The sequence below is a fragment of the Notothenia rossii genome, assembly GCF_949606895.1.
Source record: "Notothenia rossii genome assembly, chromosome: 9".
Lineage (NCBI taxonomy): Eukaryota > Metazoa > Chordata > Actinopteri > Perciformes > Nototheniidae > Notothenia > Notothenia rossii.
Genome location: NC_136907.1, coordinates 62,046,252 through 62,063,317, shown reverse-complemented (window position 1 = coordinate 62,063,317; position 17,066 = coordinate 62,046,252). Strand labels below are relative to the sequence as shown.

The following is a 17,066-nucleotide window of genomic DNA, read 5'->3' as shown; positions in this document are numbered from 1 at the left end:
AAAGAAAAGTCAAAACAAGATGCCTACATGGAAGAGGCTTTATTCCTCTGGCCAAGTACAAACAAACAAAGGGCTGTACAGGGGTTCAATTCATTATTTTATAATACAATTTGCTTAAAAATACTATTTTATTATTCTGACCGTGGTAACTTTTAGGCCTCCCTTTTAAAAAAAACAAAATACATGGAAAGTGCTGCTCCTCCCTGACTCAGACACCACTTTGAGAAAACCACATTTTTTCATGGTGGTAGGACGGCAGTTAACAAAAAAATCATAACAATCATAAAAGTACAATAAATACAGACACAACTGTAGAAGTGCATTTAAAAATACACATAGGGTGAAATGAAATTTGTACAAAAGGATAAAAAAACAACACTTTTGTCCCTGATGCTACGGAGAGTGCGAAACGAGTCCTTTCTTTACATACTTTGTACTAAATAGAATCCTGACAGTGCTTTGTTTTGTCCAAAAGGACTGAAGATATAAGGCTACTTGTGAGGGACCACCTGCTGGTCTTTCATAATGCTGTCCACACCTTCATGAGATGAAAACAGACAGAGACCCCCCCCCCACCCCCTGGGTTTAGGAGTTGGTGCTCGGCCTGGCTGTAGTATTCGCTGCAGACGGGAGGGCGACTCGCTGCTCGTCCATCCGTTTGGCCTGAGAGCGCATGATGAGGCTGAAGAAGTCCTCGTCAGGTACAGTCGGACCTCTGATTGGAGGAGGGGGAGCGGTACAGCGCTGGTCATCCAAACGGGACCCCTGGTAGCACGGAAAAGAGCGTTTTGGAAGCACATTATCATTTATTTTCTGTTCAATGTACAGTAAAAACAAAACTGTAGCTGTATATTTGGTCAGATCAGGTACCTGGCACTTGACGAGCATATCGAAGAAGTCGTCGTCAGGCTCGGCGTTGTCAGCGTTGGCCATCAGGTGGGTGAGCACCGCCTGGTTGCTGTTGTGATGGAGCCTGAGGCCGGGCAGGCTCCCCCCCGCAGCTGACGGCCCCTCTAACCGCCGGCCCTGTGCGCCTGAGACGTTGGCGGACTCTGATACAGCTGCAGAGTGGGAGAGACATTTTGAAATGACAATAGATAAAAAGGGAGACGCGTTTCAGCAATCAGATGATTTTTAAGTCAAAAGTGAGGCAAGAATCTGCAGGTTTGATACGTGTTACAGAGGAGTTACTAATCAACATACTGTGATACTGTAAGTCAGTCGCTATATATTGCAGTTCTTAAAACGTAACACACCAAAAATCAGAGCAAAATAGGTTGAATCCGAACAGTGGGATCTGCATTTGCATTTATCGCCATAACACTGATTATCCCATAAAAACATACTTTTATAAGGCTCATGTATTTACAAATTAAATAAAGTATTGACGGAGTAAACTACTTATTAAAAAAGGAATACATAACCAACAGAAGATACTCTTGATATTTTCTTACACCATTACTATTGAGTGTGGATGCATGGACTCACATTTCCTGATGACTGTGGGAGGCAACTCTGGGCCGCTGCTTAGCGATAACCGGCTGCCCTTATCCTGGATTGAACAGCGTTGGTCATCCATGCGGTTGCTCTGGAAACGGCTCAGCAGGTCGAAGAAGCCCTCGTCTCCCAGCATGTCAGGACTGAGTCTCTGATGGAGCGCAGAAACAGGAACATGAAACACAGCTGAAGGGAACCGGCCTTCTGATGACAGCTGTGGGATACTGACTGAGATCTAGGCATTTGTGTGGTTATCAGCTGAGTACACACTGCTCTGTACCTTCTGTGGCCCCTGTGCGGGGGTCTGGCTGCTGTCCAGGGTGTTGCTGGTGTCCTGCAGGACCTTACTGGAGCCACCAGACTTGAACTTCTTCCCACGCAGACGGTTGACGAAGAACAGCTTGGAGGAGCCCTTCGTTATGGAGGGTTTGGACTGTTTGGTCAGGATGTCACTGTTCCACTTCTGTCCCTTCAACACACAGGAATGGATTATTACCACAATGCAGGGGGGGATTTTGGGTAAGACAATAGACTTAGAGAATATCCAATAGGGTATCCAATAGATCCTTTATCATCTCCAATAGGCTTGGAGATGATAATGGATCCAATCACCTGGTCAAACTTGAGATATATCTTGTCTTAGTGGCAAAGCATGAATAAGACAAGAGAATCAAATGAGGTGTGTGTGTGTGTGTGTGTGTGTGTGTGTGTGTGTGTGTGTGTGTGTGTGTGTGTGTGTGTGTGTGTGTGTGTGTGTGTGTGTGTGTGTGTGTGTGTGTGTGTGTGTGTGTGTGTGTGTGTGTGTGTGTGTGTGTGTGTGTGTGTGATAGAAAACAAAAGATGAGAGGGGAGCTAATGGAGATAACTTGTTATTGCTGGGGTTATTTTTGTGTGTGTGTGTGTGTGTGTGTGTGTGTGTGTGTGTGTGTGTGTGTGTGTGTGTGTGTGTGTGTGTGTGTGTGTGTGTGTGTGTGTGTGTGTGTGTGTGTGTGTGTGTGTGTGTGTGTGTGTGTGTGTGTGTGTGTGTGTGTGTTGTAACAGGAGGAGTTCTTACATTCATCTTGTCTGGAGTGAGTTTCATCAGCTCCAGGTTCTCCATGCTGTGTCTTCTGCCCATCCTGGGTCTCGCTCCTAAAACACATACAACAATTACAACACTATAAAACAGTAGTGAGTGACACAATCTCATTGTTAAAAAAAAACCATATAACATATATCTCACCATGCAGGCTGTAGTCTATCTCCTTGTTCTCTGAGATAGTGGAGTTATTCGTGCTGTAACTCAGACCCAGAACCATCTGGAGGTCAGACACGTTCATACGAGCCGTCAGCTCCCCCGTCCTGTCTCCAGTCTAAAAAGACAACCAACACACACATGGGGAATGTGACTGCTGAAGGGTTCTTACCCGATTTGTTAAGAATCCAAAGTAAAACTCTAAGCTAAGATTAAGGATATTTTACGCTGCTTTCATTAACATTATGTACCTCTTTGCAGATCTCCAGGTGTTTCTCAGCAAAATGCATAGCTTGGTCATGGTTCCCCAGTGCAGTGTAAGCATTTCCCAGACTCCAGCAAGCACGGCCCTCCCCAATCCTACACACAAAAAACACATTTAAATACACGTACAGGGTAAGCGAATTTGGCCATATAGTTTTGAGGGGAATTATTGCGTTAGTAAATGTGTGTGTGTGTGTGTGTGTGTGTGTGTGTGTGTGTGTGTGTGTGTGTGTGTGTGTGTGTGTGTGTGTGTGTGTGTGTGTGTGTGTGTGTGTGTGTGTGTGTGTGTGTGTGTGTGTGTGTGTGTGTGTGTGTGTGTGTGTGTGTGTGTGTATGTGTGTGTGTGTACCTGTCATTGAGGTCCTGGGCTATGATGAGGTGTTTGAGGTGGTAGTCTATGGCTCTCTCATAATCCTGGAGAAGTGTGTAGGTGTTGCCCAGACTGTAGCAGGCCTGCGCCTCCACTGCTCGATCCTTCAGCTGCCTCGCCAGCTGCAGTGTCCTCCTGACAAACACACACACACACGAGCTGGTTCAAAATGCTGCTGACAGGCCCTGTCCACACGGAGACTAAAACGAAAATGTCCACTTCTTTCTGATGGTTGTGGTAGAGGAGCTGTAGATGTTGCACTAACATCTGTAGCATGGTCATTAGCGTCTGGAGCACGAAAGCAACCCTGTGATCCGCCGTTGTTGTTGTTGTTGTTGTTGTTGGTGAAACGCATCAGCAATGACGCGGGGGTGAGCAGGAGATGTGGGGAGAGGCGGGGCTATGATCGTTTAGGGCGTACACACGGTGCCGCAAGCGTTACGTTACCAGACCTTCCCACTTTGGGATGCGTTATCGTTTGAGGGCTCCGTTTCCGCGGTTCTTTTACGATAAAGAACTATAGCGGATAACACACGTTCTGTCTCCGTGTGGACGGGGCCTTAATCTCGCCTCTGGCTTTTTACAAACTCTGGGAACCACATATCATGTACTGTAATTCACAGAGGAATGGTTTCCTTTTTAATATAAGATAGTGAGATTTTTTTTACAGTAAAAAAAAAATGGTATAAAAAAAAGCCATCTTTATGCTTTATGGCAGGAGTAGCCAACATGAGTCGCCCGCCGGGCATGTTCTAACAATAGCTCACCAAGCAAATCCAAAATGTAAAAAATACACAAAACAAAAAAGGAAATGTAATCAAAAGAATCTACCCTATGCATAAACGAAACCCCAATAATAGCGAACTCTATCTACTTACTACAACTCTATATCTAACACCCCTCCTCCCCCCACCCCACAATGAATATCGACCAATCACGTTCTTGCTTGATTTGCGGGACCAGCGTTGCAGTCTGGAAGAAAAGCAATGTGGAGCGGCAGCTCACCGCACACTTCATAAGGAGTTTGACCCTGATTTTCCTTCTGGCAGAATCTACAACACATCAGCCCCATTGAACACAGCCTAGTCATGCCAGCCTATACAGCACATGAGGGGCAGAGCTTTACTGTGTGTGTGTTGCAACTTGCATATATATTTATTGCACTTGACGCACACACACGCATGGTGTAATTTCCACTTGGGACAGGGGGGACATGTCCCGTTTGTGTCCCCCCACTTTACAAACATGTTTCTTATTATTTTTTAACGCAAGCCGTCATCGCCACGGAGGAGCACACAGCCTCTGTGAGCGAGCGAGACAGAGGGAGAGAGAGAGAACGAGGGAGACCACACTTTTATCTATTTAATATATATATATCCAATGTGTACTATATGAAGAGTTCATCACCGGCCACTAGAGGGCAGCGTCACTGCTGTCGCTGCCCGGTTATGCCGTGCTCTGACCCGGTAGTGCCGTCGGGCACTACCATGCATGGAGGGGCCACCTATCGAGATGCACGTGGACCCCGCAGCTACGCCTAAGGCATGCCACAGCGGCCACAGTGCCTCTACACTGGCAACGGAGGGTCCACGATGACCTCCTGCGGGACGAAGCCCTTGGGGTCATTGAACGCGTGCCATACGGCGAGCCGGTGGCGTGGTGCCATCGTATGGTAGTCACTCGGAAGCACGACGGTTCCCCCCGCAGGACCGTGGACCTCTCCCCCCTCAACAAGTTCTGCCAACGCGAGACCTTCGCCACTGAGTCCCCGTTCCACCTTGCACGCCGCGTCCCGAAGGGCACCTGGAAGACCGTCGCGGACGCCTGGAACGGCTACCAGTGTCCCCCTGCGTGAGTCGGATCACCACCTCACTACCTTCATCACACCCTTCGGCCATTGGCGCTACACCAGGGCACCACAGGGTTTCCTGTCGTCAGGGGATGGCCACAACCGTCGGTTTGACGCCGTCCTCTCGGACTATGAACGCAAGGAACGTTGTGTGGATGGCACCATCCACTATGACACCGACCTGGAGCAACACTGGTGGAGGACCATCGACTTTCTGACGCGTGTCGGCCGTTCGGGCATCGTGTTGAATCCGGACAAGCTTCAGTTCGCGGAGAGGTGCGTCGACTTTGCTGGCTTCAGGGTGTCGGAATCTACCATCGAACCGCTCCCCAAATACTTGGACGCCATCCGGGACTTCCCCACCCCAGGCTCCATGACGGACATCAGGAGTTGGTTCGGCCTTGTGAACCAGGTGGCTAACTACGCCCAGTTGCGCGACACGATGGCTCCATTTAAGCCATTCCTCAGCCCACGCTGTGTGTTCCTATGGTTCCCTGTTCTGGAGGAGGCCTTCCAGACGTCCAAGCAAGCCATAATGGAGGCCATCCGCGAGGTCGTGGAGATCTACAACATGCAGAAGCGTACCTGCCTCCGACCTGACTGGTCCATGCGTGGCATTGGCTACTTCCTGCTCCAGCAACATTGTCACTTTGCCTCGGGCATACCGGAGTGCTGTCCAGGAGGGTGGAGGATCACCCTCGCGGGTTCGCATTCCTGTCCCCTGCGGAGCAGCGCTATGCGGCCGTCGAGGGAGAGGCCCTAGCTGTGGCCTGGGGTCTGGAACAGACGCGGTACTTCACGCAGGGTTCGGACAACCTCGTCGTGGTCACCGACCATAAGCCGTTGGTGAAGATCTTTGGCGACCGTACGCTGGATGAGATCACAAACTCGTGTCTGTTTAAACTCAAGCAGCGCACCCTCCCATGGCGCTTCGACATTGTGCATCTGCCTGGCCTCGGGCTCAGCGAACGGCCTCTCATTGGGGCTGCCGAGCGGGCCTGACGCCGTGGAGTCAGCACTCATGGCCTCCATCCGCGACGACGCACGGGAGCTCGGAGCCGTCTCTTGGCCCCTCCTCACACGGGAGACAGCGGCTGATGGATGCCTCGGCCACCTCCTCCAACTCATCGAGCAGGAGGGTGGGATTGACGTTAACGACCCTGCCCTGGCGAGTCTGTCATCTGTCTGTGAGTCCGTCTACGCACAGGACGGCGTCCTGCTCTATCGGGACCGCGTCGTGGTCCCCCCGTCCCTCCGTGTGAGAATCCTTCGGCATCTCCATGCCGCTCACCAGGGGACCTCAGCTATGGGGCAGCATGCCCGAGCCATAGTTTACTGGCCCGGGATGTACGGGGACATTCAGGACACCAGGGACGGGTGTGTAGACTGCAACCGAAATGCCCGGTCACAGGCGGCTACACCCCCCCGGCCATCCTCACCCCCGTCCACGCCATTCGAGGCGGCTTTTGCTGACTTCTTCGACTATGGGGGCCGCCACTACCTAGTTGTCGGGGATCGGCTCTCGGGCTGGGTAGAGGTCCTGAGCTCTACGGCGGGTACTGCCCTGGCGGGCACAGCTGGCCTGGTCCAACACCTCCGGTCGTTCTTCGCCACCTTCGGCGTACCGGAGGAGCTCTCGAGCGACGGTGGCCCGGAATTCAAGGCGAGCCACACCAAGGACTTCCTCCGCTTATGGCACGTCAGACACCGTGTGTCTTCCGTTAGCTTTCCGCAGTCGAATGGGAGGGCGGAAGTTGCGGTTAAGCGCCTCCTGATGTCCAACACCGGCCCGTCGGGCAGCCTTGATCAGGACCGCTTCCTGCGCGCTATGCTGCAGTTGCGTAACGCGCCTGACCCCGACTGCGACCTCTCACCAGCACAGATCATCTTTGGCCGCCCCCTTCGTGAACCGCCTCGAGAAGTTCTCGAATCCGCATATCCGCCTGCTATGGCGAGAGGCATGGGCGGCGAAGGAGGACGCCCTTCGGACCCGTATGTCCCGTACCACCGAGTCTGTAGGGACTCACTCGAGGCCGCTCCGCCCTTTGGCACTCGGCGAAAGGGCATTCCTCCAGAACCAGCAAGGCCCGAGCCCCCACAAATGGTACAGGTCAGAGATTCTGGTGGAGTCGCCGGGCCACGACCAGTATCGGGTCAGGGTTGACGGTTCGGGACGTCTGACACTGCGCGACCGGCGGTTCCTCCGTGCCTACACGCCGGCCACACCCTGCACCAGTGAGCAGTCGGCTGCGCCATCGCCGCCGCCCGCTGCCCTGGGACACCAGCCCCCACCTATCCACCCGGGCTAGGCGACGCCGCAGGGGATTGCTCAGCGGCCGGCTGTTGGACCCCGCGACTCGGCTATGGGCGCTTCCCCACCGACGCCTGCTGATGAGGTGTCCTCTGACCTCACTGTTCCTTCGGGTGCCTTCCTAGGCGCACCGCTCCCGGTGCCGCAGTCGCCGCCGACGCTGCCCCAGCCTGCTCGGCCGGGCCGCGTGAGGAGGCTGCCTGCACGTTACGAGCCCGAGTCCGGCAGCTGGATACGGGATTTAGACCGTTAACCTATTCCGGCCCATAGCTTTCCGGTCTGGGGGGGATGAAGAGTTTATCGCCGGCCACTAGAGGGCAGAGTCACTGCTGTCGCTGCCCGGTTATGCCGTGCTCTGACCCGGTAGTGCCGAGCGGCCATTTTAGTTCAAACATTGTTCATTCACTCCGCCTCGAGTTGAGACGTTCGTCCACTCATTCATGTAAGACTGTTTCCACTATTATATTATACTATTTATTATGCTATATATATATATATATTATACTATTATACTACTATACTCTGTCGTGGTATATATTTGTGTTGATGACATGCATGGAGGTAATACTTTGTCAGCTTATCTTGCTGCATTAATCTGTTTCAGGGTGTCGTCACCCTTGTCAATAAATTACCGAAACTGACATTGAGGAGTGTGTTTCTTCACTATAGGACAGTAAAAAAAACTAAAAAGTTTAAAATGAGTGATTAGTAAAATATGCATGAATAAAAAGAAAGAATGCTAACTAAAGGTAACATAAGATTAGAATAAACAAGTTTAAATGATTTTTTATTGGTTGTGATCATATTCTAAAGATGTTTGGATTATTGAAAAGTATACAGCTCCCTTTCATGAGTGTTGAGAGCTGTATCCATAAATTCATGTTGTGCTCAAAGTGCACCAGATTGATGCATGTAACTTCAACATTTAAAAAAACATCTTCCCGGGGGTGCCCCCTAGAGTATGTGAGGTCCCCCCTAGGGGAGGTAAGGTCCACCCCCAAATAAAGCAGGTTAAAATAATTAAATTGAATACATGTTATTTTAATAAACACTGAAAACAGGTCCCACAGACCCAAACAGCACACAAAGGTTAAAGGTAAGCATATAATAATGTTAAAATGTGCTAAATATATACACTGCAAAAAACAAAAAATAGAGGAGGAAAAGTAGCCCCCGAATTGTATTATTTTGTGAAAGTAGCCCTCACCCTAAAAAAGGTTGGTGACCCCTGCTTTATGGTGTAACACACTTCGCAAAGTGGTCTTTCAACAGAGACTTGTAACCCCACACCCCACATCTGTATCTTGTTTGTAGAATGTAGAAAGAGAGGGAAATGTTCAAGGTCACATGTCATGGCCATTTCCACTGATCATAATTCCATAGTTGAGGTATACTAAAATAGAAAAATACTGTGCAATTTCCCAAACTCACATTGGTTTCGCATACAGCATCTCTGTAAAGTATGTGTATTCAGCAGTATTCACTTCCTCCACTAAACGGCTCGCTGCAGCTCCCCCCCCCTCCGTGATTTCCTTGTTTAGCGATACACAGCCAAACTCAACCTGAACACACACAAAGTCACAGCCGAAATAAAAACAATAAGCGTGGCTTGATATTGAGAAAGAAAAAGGTTTATAGGTTGATAAACGCTGTGAGAATGGGTCTGCAGAGAGAATTTCGCGCGATCACAATCCCAATCCCAACTGTCTGTTATCAGCCTGCAGCAGGGAGCAGAAATCAGCAGGGCTGCCTGCACTGAGTGTGTGTGTGGATTGGTCAATTTGGACCAATCAGCGGGGGCTTAACGTAACGGCTCCGCGGACGTAACGTAACGGCTCCACGGATTGGCCCATTTAGTTCCGAACCATTTGATTATTCCGGGTACGTGCTTATGAAAGCACGTACCCGGAAGAATCAAATGGTTGATGACGTCATGGTGACGTTTCACCAACGAGGCGTTTTGGGGAGGTATTTTCTGTTTTAGAGTTTTACTCGCTACAGGGTGTACTTTGAGGGTTTTGACTGCACACCGTTTACATGAAGAAAAACCTTCATAACACAAGAGGGGACGGGTAATAACCGGAAAAGCATGACATGTGACCTTTAAGTGGAGTGTTTGTTCAGTGAACCCTTCTGGTTCAACCAAGACTACTGTAGTTTCAACCAAGAAATCTATTCAGCCAACATATGTAAAGGATCTTGTCTGTCGAGTAAAGTATAACAGTTCTTGGGAACTGCGTGCAAAAACATGTATGCATGCATGGCTTGTTATACAGAACATTTAAAAAAATTGATATGAATATGTAGGCTGTGGCTTACTTGTAATGTTCAGCTGCCACTTCAAATTCTCCCAAAAAGATGTAGGCGTTCCCCAGGTTGCAGTACGCCCGTCTCTCTGCAGAGCGGTCGCCAAACTCCTTAGCTATGCGCAACCGCTGTTAAGAGAAAGAGAACAGAAGAGCCACAGAAATATAATTATTATATCTATTAGAATAACTTTCATTGCAGGAGTAGGTTTGCTTTTCAATGTAGTGTAAAGACTGTGCCAATATGCTTTGATAGCAAAGTGGTTTTAGTGTTATACCCCACCTGTTCGTGAGAAGCAACCGCTTGGCGAAAGCTTCCCAACAAGTAGTACGTGTTGCCGAGGTTACCATAGGTTCGACCCTGAGCAGCGCGATCCCCAAGCTCCTTCACTATAGCCAAGTTTGCCCTGAAAATACACAAACAGTCAGATAAAATATGAATGGATAAAAGCAGGAAGACATTGTAGAATTCAAACATCACCAGTACAATCACTTACTCGTAATACTCGGCAGCCTTCCCCAGGGCCTCCATCACCTCCTCTGGGAAGTCTCCCGGCTCCGCTCCACTCCAACAGATACTTTTGCCTTTGGCATGGTAAACATTCCCAAAGTTATACAGAGCTCGCGCCTGACCCACCTAAAACAAATCAAGGGAAAACATGTCAGCGTGGAAGGTAAGTGTGGTCTGAACGCCGATACACTACAGAATATTTCACTGCATATAGATCATCTCTTATTGGCTTAAAGGTTATAACAACATATTATAGGTCTCAGATATATACAAAACATGTCTCTGAAGTGTTTGGCTCGAAATAGCAAACAGCACATTTTCAGACAGGTTTTTATAAATTAATCAGGACAACAAGAGAGAGTTTTTTATTGAAACTTTCCGAATCTCTTAACACAAAGGGGTATTTCTGTTTTGTTTTTTTAAGTGCATTTTGCATAATAGGTGACCTTTAAACATCCTGCTGACCCACCTTATCATTGATGTCTCTGGCTATGTCCAAGTGCCTCTGACAGCAAACCACAGCCTCGTCAAACCGCCCCAACACTTTCAATGTGTTACCAAGGTTTCCGCTGGCTTTGGCTTCTCCAAGCAGGTCACCAATGGTCCTATTCAACACAAATCATGTTAGAGATAGAACATATCGTGATGAGCTGCTGTGGGGTTCTTGTGAGGGTCTAACCTGGTCAGGGTGAGGTCATGCCGGTGGAACTCCAGGGCCTTGGCGTGGTCATGCAGGTGGAAGTAGGCATTGCCCAGCTGGCTGTAGATGGCGCTGAGTACCTGCAGGTCCTCTGTGCCCACCTGGATGGCCGCTTCGAAGAAGGAGACCCCTGCCCTGTAGTCGCCCACCTTACAGAGCCGCTCACCCTCCAACGCCAGCTCCAGACAGGACACCTCCATCCTACAGCAGAGAGGAGCAGAGTCAGTCTGGCTACTATCTGAGCAGCACTGAAGAATCCAAAGACAATGATAAAGGCCCAATAATGAAAAGCTTGTTGGAAAGTAGATCTTCTCTGGCTGAACTCTACAGCCAACTGAATGAACTCCACTTGCCAGCAGGGAACAGAGCGAAAAAAACAAGCTTTTATCTACTTCCTTCCAACTACCGAGAACAATGGCTCGGCCTGGAGTCTGTTTGTTACTGTTTGGTAGATCTCACATTCTTTGGACAGGCCTCAGAAAGTGAAGCGGGTTCCTTTGACAGCCAGTGAAACTAAGAGCAGGTCGGATTGTGAAAGCATATTGATGTTCACCATTTTCCTATTATTAACTTTTGTCCTCAATTAGAAATAGTTTGAAGCTTTGGTTGTTAATTAAATTAAGAAACATTTTCTAACATATTTCCTAAAACAAGTCTGTCCAACTACCTGCGTGCACTGTCTCTGCCCTCTCCTGAATCTTCAAAAAGCTGTTTACAGCTTTACAGCTGTGACTACTAACAGTTGTCATCTTCATTATTTGCGCTGATTATATGTTTATTCCCATAAAGATAATTATGGGTTGTGGCTGTAGAGGGGATGGATTGTCAGTGTTGCTAACTTGGGAACTTTCTCTCTTGTTTAGTGACTTTTGTAGTTAGTGCTACTAACTACTACTACTACTACTACTATTACTTTTCCAGGTTGTAGTTACAAAATCAATATAAAGAAAGAAGGGTTAGACAGAGGGGACCACTTAAACAGCTAGGCTTATTGAGTAACAAATGAGGTTAGGCACAGATGAAAGAGACTTATGACAATTGTTTGGGACTTATCTATTTTTAGAACAGGCGGCATATGAGAACAAAGCAAAACATTTTAGCCTGCCGACTTTAGTTTTTCAGGAAACTGTATGTATGGGAAGTGATAGGCTCCAAAGTCAAGTTCTCACTTTATTGAGATTGTTTATCTCACGTTTCCTTGAGTACCCACCCAAGGTTTTGTCTGAAAACTTCCCAAAACCGAGCCAGAAAAACCAACCGCAAGACACAATCTAACAGTGGATTTGTCATGTGAAGCAGTATCTATGGTGTGCTATTAAAATAAAAAATAAAACACCAAAGAAAGTAGCTTGTTTCATCATTCAGGCTATAATTGGTGAACAAAGCGAAAGATGGCGTTATGAATAAGTCAAGTTAACAACATAAGTTTCAAACACTAAAATACTAGCCTACCTGCTGGCTTTTCGGGTCCTACGACAACAACAACAACAGCGCATGCAGCTTTTGATAGGCATCTAAAAGTCTCCAAAAGAAAAACTTTAAGATTGCAGCTCCTTCTTTTTGTGTGAAGCATGGAGAGAGCAAAACAACTTGTTCTCTGTACTCAAAGAGGTCGTCAAGATTCAGCTCGATGTTCATTTAAGTCTTTAAAAAAAGTCATCTGACATCATAGAGCTATTTTAGCATCACTCACGCATTGGAAAACTTTCAAGGAAACGCGTGTGATGCCGTCAAGAGTATTTACCTTCAATGCATGGCAGCATGGAAACTGCTCCCATCAGCATTTTCTCAGCTAATCTGCTTGTCTGTAAAGCGCTCTCTGCTGAGCGGGTCACCTGAGATAATGGCTGTAGTGCGTACCCGGCAGATTATGTCGCTGGTGAGTGTTAAGTAGATTTATTAGACGTGTCAGGTGGAGGCAGACTCTGTTGGGAAGTTTAATGGAATCAAGTAATTATCCATAACAATCCAGAGTAGTTTCCATTGGGAAAACATATCCTCCCACCAAGCAGACACCTACTCTATCCAAATAAATGTGACACACGTGTGGTGAAAAACAAAGCAAGCAATGATGAATTTTTCAAGGCTTATTAAATATTGAAGCATGCGGGAGCAGGACACACCTGCTGCAGAGCTCTTTACCTGTGTATATAGGGACAGCTGGCTTACGCCTGTTTGGGGAAACTGGCCTGCCCTTAGTCAACAATCCCACAGAAAGCTCTGACATTACAGTACCTTCCAACTCTATCATTTGGGCTGCAATTCTTTTTTTTATAATACACACCCATCTCTTCCTAAACAAGGTCAAACATAAATAACTACCGTATATGTAACCTGACACATTGTATGTAACAAGGGTTTAAATAATGACAATTATAAAGATATTTTTCTTCTCTAATTACATCTAATCATTTAACTCACAGTCCCTTCTAAAACGAACAAGAGAAAGTAAAATGTAAAGAAAAAAGAGACAGGAAATCTACTCTACAACCATACTTTAGTTGAGATGCGAGAGACTCCTACCTGTAGCGGACATGAAAGGACTGCTCCTCAGATCCCATGCTAACCACTGAGCCACTGGTATCCATTGATGTGCATAATATGAGGGGAAATCCCAGTTTTGTTACAGGAAAAAAATGGTTTTGTTTAAAACCAAGATCCACCAAAATAAAATAAAAAGTCTTTGGTTGAATAGGATTAGGCAAACCAGACAAAAGGTCACGGAATACGGTCAGGTCTGAGCGTCCCTCTGCTGAGTGTGGACAGGGGGAGGAGACCCCTCTGAGTGTCAGAGTCCTGAGCGCCAGTCCATTCAGCTGCGTTCGCCTACTGTGTGTTTTTGCGTCACTGCACCTCAGCGGCCCTCTGTGAAGAGAACACAAGATGCTGTATGTGAAGCCTCTTTCTGGTCAAACGGTGCCATGGCAACGCCAACCAAACAGCAGCGTCCAGAAGCAGGGCAGGCAGAAAGTGAGGGAGCATGGTGGTCAACACGCTGCTGTGACTCAATTCATCCAGGCTTGGAGATGTGTGTGTTCTAAAGTTGCTGAGAAAGCAATGAACTCCACAGAATGTAATCTATGCAGGCAGAGATGGCAGAAACATATGATATGAGTGTGTAAATGCAATCAAGAGGCAGAAAAGAAAAGCAACCTGCTTGATTCATCAAGAAAATGGTGATTCAATTCAAATTGAAACTCGGAAAAATGGGGAAACAGAAGACCCTACTGTGCGTATGCAACTTCCACCAAAGGAAAAGACAGTGATAAGCAAGCTACATGGATAAGATAGACCCAAGCAAAGACCAGAGCTAATCATTACCTCATTTCTCCATGAGGTCATATTAGCCACACCCATTTGTCCCCCACATTCAACCAAGGCAGACCAGTTTTGAGCAAACTGGGTTAATTCTTTATGCTAAATAACAGTTAAAACACAACTAAGACATGACAAAAATAGCAGTGTGTTTATTTGAAAACCTTCCAGAGACTGTTAAAACACATGGCACCGGCACATGGCATTGCATTTGATAGTTTTGGCTCTGTATATGAAGGTTCAAGGTTCTTTATTTAGTCATACGATATGTGACCAGCACTGTGCTGATTTTCTAGCAACTCAACCTGTCCCGCACCACATAGGTAACTTAATGCATTACTGAATTGCCTTATTGTAATATTACTTCAAAGTAAAAAATGTAATGTACTGTGACTAATCCAGGCCTAGTCCTACTGACTGTACATAAAAGGAGGCCGGTGTTAATAAAGTACTTTTGATTAGGACCTTTGATCTGAAACATGCTTAGTTTGCAGTTTTCTGTATTAAATCAGCACTGAGTTCATACTGAAAGAAGAGAAACATCTTAAAAACAGATGGCAAACAAAACCAAAACAAAAACTGTTTTGACAAATTGCAGAACTTAATCATGCCTTGCTGATGTCAGAATCTCTTGTTGTTCTGGTAAATTCCGCTTCATGAAAAGGCTCCACACAGTGTGAGTGGCGGTGGTAATTCAACACTAAAGCTAGAACTGAGGGGTCTTTTTACAAGGGTTAGCTTGATGAAGATACATAGATAAGCCTTGTTTGTGAAGAACAAACAACTGTGAATATAAGAGTAGTGTTGTGGCTGCTGAATGCTGATATTCAAAGAGGAGGCTTGTATCTTAACGATGCATTAACTAAACAAAACAGCCTCTGGCAATTCATAGCACATATATATGGAATTGTCTGACATTAAAAAGCTACACAAAATGATCATCTCTTGTCTAGCCTGTTCTTCCTGCTGGTGTGTGAATGTGAAAAGTTATAATACAAACTATGCTTTGTTAGTGTGTGCACTACAGGTTCTTAGACATTATTATAATCACCTATTGATGTGTGCCAGTGTTCGTGCAGCCTTTTCTGCTATTGTATGCCAACTGGGTGTGTTTTAAAGAGACCTGCCAAACTACAATTAAAGTAAGCATGAACAAGTGTGTGTAACAGGAAGAAAAAGGTCCGTGACTAAAAGGAACATCAAAGGACACAAGAGGTTGTTGACTGACTCTTGAGTCCCAAAGAGGACATTATTTCATCTTAAATACACACAGCAGATAGGACCTATTTGTATTGTGCTTACAGGCCATTGATGCACCAAAATGACTACTGACACATACAGCCCAATCTAAATATGGAAACCCCTTTCAGCATTACACCATGAGCCAGCACCAAAACAATGAAACAGCAACATAAGTACTGGGATACTGACCGGTAAGTCTTCCACACAGGAACAGGAAATCTGGGAAGCCTGCAAGGAAAAGTGTTGTGACCATGAATAACTGTACACCTAAATATAGTGGTGTTGCAGAACAAAGTATATTGAGAGTATTTTGCCTACATGATTATGGACACTATGATACATTGAAATCACACTAAATAAGTGGAGATTTACACCCTCAGTTTCCTGTTTTTGGGATACATGAACATGGTATACATAATAACTCAATGAGGGAAGGCTAAATATTAGAAACCCAACTCACAATAAGGCAAACATATTTCAACAGACTCTCAAACTACAGCCTCCAAAATAACCATCCATTTTTAAATCAACACCTTTGTTTTTCAACCAAAAAAAATACATATATTCCTCGCAGGGCTGTTGCTTTCGTTTTAGTTAAGTTTACATTATAAACTGGCAACTGATTGTACATATGCCAAATACTGGGTAAATACTGGGTGAAGTGTGTATTTGTGTAAAAAGTGTGCATTACTAAACTGGCATAAGATATAATAGTTTAATGTGACATGACATATGAATGAACGTGGACAAAATTATGCAACACAAATGCAGTTAAACAGTTTGCAATATGCATTGAGTCAGGTTTAAAATACAATATATGTTTATGATTCTTTTAGATATAATCTGGCAGCAAAGAAACAGTAAAATTATTGCTTATCCGAATTCCGTAATGATTATTTTTACAGGACAAATAACTGTCAGTATGAGCTTCTACAGACATGTTTTTTTTAGCGTTACTCATCAATAAGAGGGTTTGAAGGGAGGATTGTGATAAAACACGATCTTGATGGACTATATTTTGTCTTAAATTTAACACCGGCTCAAAGACTCAACATTGGGCAGTGAATTCACCCCTCTTTAGTTACACTATCACATCAGCTAGAGATTCGCAAGCTAGCATGTTAGCTGCTCAACTTACGTTAGACGATCCAGTTCGAACAATGGTGAATTATCCTCTTTTTTTCTTTACTTTCTCACAAGAATAAAAACATAGGGTCGATTTTTTTTTAAACGCAGACGTCTGTTATTTAGTTTCAAACTGTACTATAGTTAGCCTTACACTACATTGTCCTTTAACTTTTGTAAAACTCCGATTTAACTTCGGGCGAGAAAGAAGAAAAGCCTTGTGGCTGTACTGTTTTCGCAGAGTAGCCAATCAGTGGGCGACATTCAAAGATAGCCACGCCCTGAACAACAGTCATTGGACCAATAGATTTGAATAGAAAAGCGGTGACGTATTTATTTTTC

The 17,066-nt window shown here is 46.0% G+C and overlaps 1 protein-coding gene across 3 annotated transcripts; it reads right to left on the bottom strand.

Moving 5' to 3' along the window:
• Positions 1 to 23: 23 nt before the first annotated feature.
• Positions 24 to 16,949, bottom strand: gpsm2 (G protein signaling modulator 2). Of its 3 annotated transcripts, none has more exons than XM_079648084.1 (15): positions 16,738 to 16,949; positions 15,789 to 15,827; positions 11,022 to 11,243; positions 10,812 to 10,947; positions 10,329 to 10,468; positions 10,115 to 10,238; positions 9,845 to 9,960; positions 3,345 to 3,500; positions 2,983 to 3,091; positions 2,720 to 2,849; positions 2,552 to 2,628; positions 1,778 to 1,966; positions 1,489 to 1,648; positions 871 to 1,061; positions 24 to 765 (listed from the first exon to the last, which is right to left on the bottom strand). In XM_079648084.1, exons 3-15 carry the CDS (start codon positions 11,240 to 11,242, stop codon positions 586 to 588), a joined length of 1,929 nt encoding a protein of 642 aa, XP_079504210.1. In that variant the 5' UTR covers position 11,243; positions 15,789 to 15,827; positions 16,738 to 16,949; the 3' UTR covers positions 24 to 585. The 3 variants fall into 3 exon arrangements, with proteins under 3 accessions (XP_079504210.1, XP_079504211.1, XP_079504209.1); XM_079648085.1 differs by lacking the exon at positions 16,738 to 16,949 and adding an exon at positions 13,566 to 13,907 and having other exon boundaries at positions 15,789 to 15,821; XM_079648083.1 differs by lacking the exons at positions 15,789 to 15,827; positions 16,738 to 16,949 and adding an exon at positions 13,566 to 13,758 and having other exon boundaries at positions 1,778 to 1,960.
• Between the last annotated feature and the right edge of the window lie 117 nt (positions 16,950 to 17,066).

Bases quoted from the DNA above. Each gene is read 5' to 3' on its own strand.
- gpsm2 (XM_079648085.1), bottom strand. From the start codon at position 13,630: ATGGATACCAGTGGCTCAGTGGTTAGCATGGGATCTGAGGAGCAGTCC. The intron at 1,649-1,777 runs GTACAGAGCAGT...GCGCTCCATCAG, and splicing joins CCGCACAGGGGCCACAGAAG to AGACTCAGTCCTGACATGCT. The intron at 1,062-1,488 runs GTGAGTCCATGC...CCCACTCTGCAG, and splicing joins TCCCACAGTCATCAGGAAAT to CTGTATCAGAGTCCGCCAAC.